The sequence below is a fragment of the Podarcis cretensis genome, assembly GCF_951804945.1.
Source record: "Podarcis cretensis genome assembly, chromosome: 3".
NCBI classification, from domain to species: Eukaryota; Metazoa; Chordata; class Lepidosauria; order Squamata; family Lacertidae; genus Podarcis; species Podarcis cretensis.
Window position 1 is genome coordinate 41,885,538 of NC_137172.1, and position 10,663 is coordinate 41,896,200.

Here is a 10,663-nt window from a genome sequence, read left to right on the forward strand (position 1 = left end):
AAAAGAAAGAAAAAAGAATGCAGTAACAACACAGCCCTAAGTTAAGACAGCCTATCACCTACTTGCATGAGGCAAATAAACCATTTGTTTTGGGCACGTGGATTTCCAAATTTGCTACACCAGCTATTCTGAGCAGGCAGACTATAAAAGTCATTTGGGATCTTTTGGTTGATGTTTTGCAATTATTTACAAAGTCAGATTGTTTCAGAGTCAGGAATGTGGGTTATTTAATATGAACATGCAGAATGAAGCGTTCCCCCCCATCTAGCTTTACTAGAAAGAACCTACTTTAAAGTCCCACTGATACTTGGCTCTTAATATATCCCTTGAAGGATTAAAAATTATGTCAAATACATCATTTACTTCATATGCCGGAAACAACATCTCAGAAAAGATAGCTTAATTTTGGTTTTCCCTTTTGTTAAGGGAACACATTATTTAGGTCTGTCAAGATGGGTGTGGTTGGCTGTTCTTCAAACTAAAATGTGCTCAGAAAGATTAAAGCAGAGCTTGGCACGGTTTCAGACAAAAAAAAATAAAATCTGTGTACAAAGTGCCACCAAATGGCATGTAGAACAGCCTTCTCCCTTGCAATTACATAAGGTCTTTACACAACATACAAAGAAATGAATTGACTGGGGTTCTTCATACCCTAATGAAATACAGTATGTGAGAAAAACACTGAATATCTCATTGTTTATATGAGGTTTTGGTGCCTATATAGTGAGACCGTGAGAGAAGCTGAATGAGTACATGGGCTACAATGCATCGATCTGATTACGTTGTAAAACTATTTGAATGAAAGCTTAGACCGAGTAAGCATTGCAAACAATGGTTCATCTCACAGTTCTGACTGCATCACAAGCTGAGGTCTCTAGTCAGGATATGAATTCTGTCCCTTTCTCTCCCATTTAATTTTCATCAGAACTGGTGCTGATTCGGATTCTCCACCACCTTACTGGGGGAAAGGATTGCACAGGCACCTTCAGTGATGGCACTGAACTTACACAACCACTCCCTGCATGGAATGAGCATAGGGACAAGATGGTACCTCACAGCACCTGAAAAGACAGTTCTTGTGGAATGCAACCATCTTCTGAAAACAGCTTGGATCAGAACCACCACAATCCTATCCTGTTGGAAGTGAAACAGAAGATCATTCCATGTGCAACTTAATTCTGTTTGTGTGTATAAGTCAACTAGCCAAGAGGGGGATGAGTGGAGGTGTTCTTAGCAACCAGGCAGAGTGGTGTGATCTTTGCTGAAGTAGCACATGTCCTGACTGGCTATATAGTTTTGAAGGAGTTTTCCTCTGCATGTTTGGTTGAATGTCTCCCTGCTATCTATGAGACCTGAAGTAAGACAGACAAAATTCCTCTGTTTGTTTCTGTTCAGTTTTGCTCAGTAAAGTGTTATCAGGATGTTTCTCTCTTGATTCCACATGCATTATTTTAGTGACTTTGCTAACATTTCTAGCTTAGCCAAAAGGATTGATGGTATTAAAAGTTTCTGAGAAGTCTGAAGAAATCGACTGGATACACTTTCCCTATCTGCTTCCTGACTAAAGTTTTTCAGCCAGCAGAACCAAGGTGGTTCCTGGTCCCAAATCTGGCCAAAGTTAGTGTCCAGTTTATCAGTTCCCTTCAAGACAACCTGGACCTGACCCGTTACAACCCACCCTACCACATTGCATGTGAAGAGAATATTTGAACTTAGCTTGGTTAAATAAATCTAGTTACAGCTTCTTCACTGAAGGTCTTATAATGGCATTTTTCAAGGGCCTTGATGGAACCATATTTTCTTTCAGGCATACATTAACCCAGCAAGCAAAGCAAGTTTCTAGAGCTTGTTGCAATGACTTTATCCACATCTTTGGGCCACAAAAACAAATTCAGCCAAGCAACTGTGGTAGCATGAGGTTCCCATGGGACAATTCTGTGACAACTGTGGACTCCAGGATAGAAGGGATGCAAATGGTTTTGTTTGTCATGTGCTTTGCAAATAGGTCCCACAGCGACCAACTAATCACACATGTTTCTGGAAATCCATAAGCAGAACATGACAATGATGCACAATCTCTACTGTTTAGCATTTGTACTGGGTCCCCAGAAGTATATCTGAATGTAGAATATTCCTCTTCTTTCTTCTTGACTTCAGTCCTGATAAATCCCACAAAAGAGAAAGGCTAGTCACTACTACCACCAAAGAACAAGAAGCATGCAGAAGTCTGTATACGCCACCTGCTGTATATTATCTCCATTGCAATAAAAATCATGATTAATGAAGCTCTGCATCCAAAATCTGCATGCATCCGCCTCAGATGAAAAATTAAGTTACCTGAACATTTCAGAATTACTGAAGCATGTTACAGTAGCGGGTATGCTGAATCCCAAAAGGATATTTCATCCTTTTGAATATTTTATAGTTTATATATCCCAGAGCAGAAAAATGTTAAAAGACAGCTTGCCAATTGACTGTGAAGGATGCATCCTTATACACACTTTTCCTGGAACAAGTTCCATTGAGCACAGTGAGCACAGTTAGGTGGTCCACTGGAAACTTGCCAGCAGTCCACTAGTTCAAAACATTTGGAGGGAACCATGAAAGAAAGAGCAAGGTGTGCTGTGTTGTTAGTATCAATGGAATGAGAAATATACTTCATAACCTAAGCAAATCTGGAGCCTGCCTAGGATATTTTACCGCCTGAGGCAAAAAACCAAAATGTTCTTCCATTTATACAGAAGCTCAATAGACTGGCAGTTCAATCTTACTTCAACACCCACAACAGGAAAGCACCCTTTAATGCACCTGAAGCAAGTATATTAATTTAGGGAGTGCAGATGTGCTACATGGTACACACAACTCTGCCGCTGAATACCTCCCTGCCACTCTCTGCCCCCTACCAGCATCTGCCATGACAGGTGGCTGCCGCACACTACCTAATGGCAGAACCTGGTAAGTGTATGCTATATGGAAAGCTGAAATTGATTCACAGCCAAAAGACAATCTGACATGCTGGGGTTTTGGTGATGGCAGAGAACCATTCAGAGAAAGTTTGGTTTGACCGAGAGTGCAGTATTTAATTAAGTTTCATTTGGTGTGGACATGACTAAGTTAGGTCCCTTAATTTCAGTGGGTCTAGTGTGAGTAAAACTCATTTGAATACCACTCAGATTTTTTTTATATATATAGTTCACCCTAATTTTAAATGCTGGCATAAATAAAACAGAATAGTTTTACTGCTTTTTTACAAACAAAAAAGATTTTCGCAAGAATGAAATAACATTTCACAACAGAATTATTGAAAGGTTTTAATCAATGTATAAATGCATTAGAAAATGCATCTGTGACTCAGATATAGACAAATCAGATACTTTCAAAGTAACTGAGATTTAAGCTTAGAATAGAAGCAAACAGTGTGGTTGTTTCATCCAGTTGCAGGCAGGAAAGAAGCTGGTCACTTCTGTTGTTGATGCATTTTCATACTGAAAGCAAAAAAGAGAATATTCAGGACCCTTCTCAGTAAAATGCCCACAAAAAGACAGTGAAAAACATAAACAGTTTGGAAAACAAAAGCTTGCAACATGTTTGTGGCAATCGCTCCAAATCCCTAACCCTGGCAAGAAAGCCTATATATATAATCATGAAAAAGAAGTCATGTTAGAGGCATAAGGGAACAAAAATTAAGGTACCATAATAGTTAATTTAGAAAGGATGAGAAGTTAAATACTAGAACTTGAGGGGGGGGGAGAGAAACACTCACTCCCAATACTTTTTAAAGAGTAATGTTCATGGAAAGTAAAAGTTTAAATAAACAGACAGATAGACATCCTAATGATATGTTCTGATATTATCAGAGTATTGAATGGGTATCCTCTCTGGACTTTCCATGCCATGGGTTATGATGCACATACGGGCAACTTCAAATACTCACAAGTGATTTCATATGCACAGAGGGGCATCGGCATCACCCTTGTGTGCCTCTCCTGTGCCTTCCACATACCAAGCCTATGGGTTGTGTACACATGCAGCTGCACATGCAAGCCCTGCTGTCATCCACCACCACCTAAAATGGGAATAAAAGGAACATGACAATTAAGGACACACACACAACTGACTAGGTGCCCATGTATGATGCTGTATGCAGTTCATAGTGGGGTTAGATACATGCATGCAGCCCCGATACATTGCCATGTGTATAGATGCACCATAATGGAATGTGGAATAGATTTAAATTTGTGGGGTGGAAGAGTGCTTGCCTTTTTAATGTCATTTAAATTTTGAACGCTCAGCTACCAATTGCAAGGAAAGGTGATAAGCTGCACGCAGGATTCTACTGGAAAGAAGCACAACTCGGCAGCGACACAGTGAGAATTGCAGTATCCAATAATGGAACAGCTTCAGGTTCTTCTAAACCTGATTGGATTCTTTATTTTCCTTATTGCAAGAGGGAACCAGAACAGAACCATGGGAACCCTCAATTGTGGTTGTCAACCAAAGTCACAATCTCCACCTACAGCAGGAGTGGGGCAACTATGGCCCTTCAGATCTTGTTGGACTCCACCTCCCATCAGCCTCAACCAGCATGGCAAATGAACGGGGATAATGGGAACCATAGTCCATTAACACCTGAAGGGCTACGGTTTCCTACCCCTCACCTACAGAATGGCAGGTATGATTGCATCTTCATTGAACCTGTCCTGTCTGCAACCTCCTAGAACCATTGTGGTTGCAAAGCAGTATACAAATACAGTGGTACCTTGGGTTAAGTACTTAATTCATTCCAGAGGTCCGTTCTTAAGCTGAAACTGTTCTTAACCTGAAGCACCACTTTAGCTAATGGGGCTTCCTGCTGCCGCTGCACTGCCGGAGCACAATTTCTGTTCTCATCCTGAAGCAAAGTTCTTAACCTGAAGCACTATTTCTGGGTTAGTGGAGTGTGTAACCTGAAGCATATGTAACCTGAAGCGTATGTAACCCGAGGTACCACTGTACTGTAAAAACAAATCTATCAGATACGTTGTTCATCAGCACGCTCACTAAGAATTAAAGCAGAGTGTTCAATTGAGCTGACGCAGTATGGGTAGGACTAATGCGTTATTCAGTATGTTTAGGATCAGGACTTTTTCCCCCAGCTGGAACTCATTGGGACTCTAGTTCCGGCACCTCTCAGGTGGGTTCCATTGCCATTCTAAGAAAACAAGGCAGGTGTTCACCCAGCACCTCTTTTTTCTAGAAAATATTGTTGCTTAGGATTAATGGGTTATTGGTGACATGAGGAAGAATGAAATATCTAGCAATTATTCTGGGAAATTCCTGTCTCCCATTGCTTCCTGCAGTCTTGGTACCTCGGGACAACTAGATTACTTGACAGTAATCTATCCTGGCAGTCACTTGTAAATCAGGTTGATGTCATTCTTTTTCTAGGCTAGGGAACCGGGGGTCCTCCAGATGTTCTTGAAGTGCAGTTCCGCACAACCCTGCCCATCAGTCATGTTGCCTGGAGCTGATGAGAGTTACTAGTCCAACAAAGTTGGGCAGCCCCAGATTTTCCACCTCCGTTTCTCAAAAGAAAGAACAGCACAGTCCTTGAAGGATTCTATGGAATAAATTATTTGTCGATAAGCCCAAGCCCTCATCAAGAAACAGTCTGAGGGAACCAAATCTAAATATCACTCATCCATGGTGATACAAAAGATGTAACAATAAACTAAAAAAATGACTGTCTTGAAGTAGCTTCCCAGCTGTTGACTCTTGAAGTAAGCCACTTCACCCTGCCGAAGAATTTGGCTGGATCTGACTTCAATCCAGAGAACCCTCAGCAGGTGTGCTGCTGTACCCATATGCAAGTAATCCACACATTTGTGGAATATGGAGAGCCTTATGGATATTCCTCATGGTTTATGCCATTGCAAAATGTGTTTTCTCTTCCCTTTACTTTACCCCACCTGAAATCCTTTCCCCATGGCTTTACCCACTTCTGTGCTGCATTCCCTAGATTTAAACAGTATAACGAACCATTTGGCTACCATCACTAGGTTTGTATCCTTTAGCTCTTCCTGATCAAAGCTAATGAAACACATTTCTTATAGCTGAAAAACATATGGCCTTGCCTTGCTTTATACTCCATATGTATGGAAGCTTGCTAAGTCACCTGGAATCGTCTATCATGGCTTTAGTCCCTTACTCTTTATGCTTGTGGCCCTCCAGATAGTATTGCATTGAATTCTCATCATCTTTGATTGACAGCCATGCTGGCTAGGACTGGTGGGAATTGGAGTCCAACATTTGAAGGGCCCCCCACATTCCCCTGTCCCACTTTACATTATTTTCTGAAGCATAGGATAGTACCAAAGCAATCAATGCTACAACATTATTATAACTAAGCAGAAGTATGTGTAAGTGAAGTAATACTATACTCTGTCCCTGCCTTACCCATGCGTCCTAGTACTCCCTTCTTCTGAAGCCACCCTGTGCTTGTTTTAGACTGCAAGCCCCTTGTGGCAGTGAGCTGCCGCACCTATGTTCTTTGTAAAGCAGCACTGACATAGATGACACACAAAATTGTCATCGTTAGGTGGAATAAGCTGAACTCCAAAGAGCCACACATCTGAGGAAGTTTGAGCAAGCCAAGGAAGGCACGTCTTATCGGATTATATCACATAGGGATGTCATCACCACACTGCTTTAAAATGCTAGCGTTACCTCACAAAAAGCAGATTACTTAATATCTCTGATAAATGGGTCTGCATATATACGAGGGCAGGGACCATTTCACTGATGATGTTGAGAGCATTTTATTTGAGAACAATCACTGCAAAACAGAGTAAAAATGAACGAGAGAAGCCAGAATTACAAGAATATGTAAGAGGACAAAGCTGGATTGTCCAAATGGGGTTTTGAACAATTAGGATTTAATTCCACAATCATAAAACAGATCTTTATACTGCCTTCTACAATCCTGCATGTAACAGAGATGCTTTTCATTCTGTTTGTGTTACATGCAAATAGTCCTACTGTAACAATGTAGAAATCAAGTGTACATTGTAGGTATTTTACTTAGTAACAAGCTGATTCAAGCTTCACGCGTAAAAATGCCCATTCAAATGAACCCTAGCAGGTTAAAGTCCTAGGTTCCTCAGCGGAACTATCACACACGTTACAAACACCAGCCAACTGGTTAATTTCTAAGTTAGCATCTCCTTTGTTTTGTAGAAGTCCTGGAAGATCAAGAACAGATGAAATAATATAGTGAGGGACTGGATAAGTGTCTTTTGGAGGCGTGACAGTTTTATTTATCCAAACTGTTGCTTTAAAACCTGCATTCAGGCCTCCTTGAATGTCTGTATCTAAAGAGTCACCAACCATCACGCAATCCTCAGGCTGAACCCCTAGAAGTTCACAACAGTGACGAAATATAGATGATGCTGGTTTCTCTTCTTTTTGCTCTCCCCCCACAACAATGGCATCAAAGTATGGCTGGCAAGCACAGGCTTCAATCTTTTCTCTTTGTGTCTGAGTGTCTCCATTTGTCAGCAGAAGCAAACGGACATATTTTCTAAGGTTGCTGAGCATCCCCCGTGTCTCTTCTGCCAAGGTCAGATGTTGCAGGCGAGTAGTTTTCCAAAGGAAATAACATTCTGTAGCTAGATTGCGGTTGGCTGTTCCTCCCTTTATTTCTTGTATCGCTTCTTCCCAGTGCTGAATCCTTAAGTCAGTAATACACATCTTAGAAGGATCGTGGCACTCTTTGAGGAGTTTGGCTTGGACTTTATCACAAATCAGGTGAGCTTCTTTTTCGTCACAATGATGCTCGGACTGCAAGACATTTATCACCTATGAAGTGAAAGTTAAAACAGAACAGGATCAGTTCGGTGAAGATTCTACTGGTTTGCTCTGTACTGGACAACAGCTTATTTCTAAAAGATGTTCCACCAGAATGTGCAACAGCATGGATCCAATAAACTGCCACATGGAACGCAATACCTCAAGGACCGCCTCCATAATTACTGACCCAGACACTGCAATCATCATCTGAGGGCCTTCTTCATGTGCCTCCTCCACGAGGGGTCTGGAGGGTGGCAACATGCAGTGGCTCTCCATTTGTGGAATGATTTCCCTAGGAAGGCTTGCCAGGCACCTTCATTACATACCTTTAGGCACCAGGCAAAAAATATTCCTCTTCTCGCAGGCCTTTGACTAATTAAACAATCTATGGCCTTTTAAAACTTGTGTGTGTGTGTGTGTGTTTTGTTTGTTATTATGTTGGCTGTAAACCGCCCTGTGATCCTCAGATGAAGGACAGTATAGAAATTTAATGCATTCCTCGTCATATTATTACTTAGTATTAATAATATGACGATGAATGCAGCAATGCCACACAGCACGTATTCATTTCACAAACACCATTTTCAAGAGCACAACTCTTTTAGTACTGATTCAGCCATTACTTTTGGATGCTTCATCAATTCCAGGGGTAATTTACAGTGTAACACACATCAAGAAATTCATGTATTTCAGCCATAACAACTTATACGTTATTTAGAAATTGCTACAGCCCATACCTACAAGTTCTCAGTTGTCCTCTTATATTGTCCAACCAAGTCAGCAAAGCAGCAAAAACTAAATAAAAGGATACTGCACCTGCAGTCCTATAATCCACATCCTGAAACAGCAATGCTGCTATCCATTCTATTCTACATTTACACAAGAGCTCTCCTTTTGTTACAACATGAGTTAATTTCTGCAAGGTGGGATGTTGGAACACTAGAGCTTTCTCTATGCAAGGACACAAAGCCTTTTAACCACTACCATAATAGAGCCCATGTAAATGACATTAACCCCAGTAAGCATTTTGATTTAGAATGCCAAAATCAAATCATGGCATATTTTGTGAAATACATTATGCTGCATATCCAAAGGGCGACACTATTTTCAAGTTCTTCATGTGAATTCCAAACTACTCGGTCTCTCACACACTGCAATTTTTTTAAAAAAAGGCAAGACCTTTATCGTACTGTGCATAAAGTACATAAAGTGTCAAGGTACATTCTCTTTTTCTGGATTAATTGGTCAATGGCCAAGAACAAATATCTATCCTCTGATTACTTGCTGTTACTTATGAGTACTTAATACATTAAGGGCTGTGGCTCAGTGCTTGTGCTTTGCATGTAGCATCTTCAGATCTTCCCAGCATCTTCAGGTCAGCCTGAAAGAGACTACCAACTGGAGAGTCACCCACCAGTCAGTGTAGCCAATATGGATTAAGCTGATAGACCAATGGTCAGACTTAGTATAAGGTAGCACCCCGGTATCCCTAAACTTGTCAGCATTCTTCACATGGCCCTCAGAAGTCAGCTGTTCAGGTACAAAGATGCCCTAAGAGAGGACAGGCAAAATACCCACAGCGCTTCCTCCCCTACAAGGGGCAACAGGACCTTTCCTTGAAAATATTCAAGAAAGAGATCCATAGTGAAACAGATGAAACATCCAACAGCAATGACTGAAAGAGCTGTAAAAGAAAATCCAATAGAATTTGTGCTCTTGAAAGTCGTGTCTGGGAGTGAATGCTGGCTGTGTGGCATTGCTGCATTCATCATCACCATCACATTCTTTATTATTATCTATTAAATTTCTATACTGCCCTTCATCCGAGGATCACAGGGTGACTTACAATATAAAAACACAAAAATACATAACACAGGAACTAACAAAAAGAATAACGCCTCCTCCCCCCCCCCGTTTAAAAGGCCATAGATACTTTAATTAACTAAAGACCAATATTGATTCAGCACCGGGTCCCCTTAGCACGAGATATCCGGGAGATAGAAGTTGCAAAGTACCGGTACTTTACTTCCTTAAAAACCACAAATCCACAACAGATTCAGAGCAGGAACTGTGTGGCAATAAGGCTTTATAGCTTGTTATACTTGCACTTCCTAGGCGCTGTGTTTTTTTAACGGAGGAAGACCAGAAGGGAGGAGCTGGGTGTAACCGGTACCTCCTCAATGGCCCTCCTGCCTGCGGCGGCGGTGTCGATCAGCGTATTGTCCAAGTCAAAGAAAACAGCCTTGACCCCTTGCAGCCCCATAGCAGCAGCAGCAGCCCCACTGGAGTCGCAGCGGGTCTCGCAGGTGGAGGAAACAGCCGCGTCCGCCCTGCCAGCTATGCAAGTTCAGCTGGCCGATTCATTTGCTTGTGTCTCGCGAGAACTGGCAACGCCCGAGAAAAAGCGAGGCCGCTCTGAAGGGATGCGGGACGTGCCCGTCGGAACTCCCGTCCCTGTGGGCTTCTCAGATAGACCCAGGCGTATAGACTTTTAAGTGTAGAGCAACGCACACAGCCAATTTCCGGGTCCTTCCGGGTTGCGTTTTTGGGGAGTGTTGGCATGGGCTCCGTTTTGAGCTGGAAATGTAAGCCAGCCTCAAGACCCTTAACGGTGGTCCATCATAGGTTGCTTAATCTCAGCCTGACCTCCCCCTGCAATATGGTCAATGGATCACATGGCAAGGCTACTACTTTCATAGCTGTCAACGTTTCCCGTTTTTTGAGGGAAATTCCCTTATTTCGAATAGGATTCCTCGCAAGAAAAGGGAAAAGTTGACAGCTATGACTACTTTGTAAGCTTCTCTCAGCTTTCACACTGTACTCCAAGGCGATACAG

The 10,663-nt window shown here is 41.8% G+C and overlaps 1 protein-coding gene across 1 annotated transcript; it reads right to left on the bottom strand.

The window, feature by feature from the left end:
* Positions 1–6,772: 6,772 nt before the first annotated feature.
* Positions 6,773–10,381, bottom strand: NANP (N-acetylneuraminic acid phosphatase). The gene is made up of 2 exons (XM_079969577.1): positions 10,001–10,381; positions 6,773–7,836 (listed from the first exon to the last, which is right to left on the bottom strand). Exons 1-2 carry the CDS (start codon positions 10,088–10,090, stop codon positions 7,114–7,116), a joined length of 813 nt encoding a protein of 270 aa, XP_079825703.1. The 5' UTR covers positions 10,091–10,381; the 3' UTR covers positions 6,773–7,113.
* Positions 10,382–10,663: the final 282 nt, after the last annotated feature.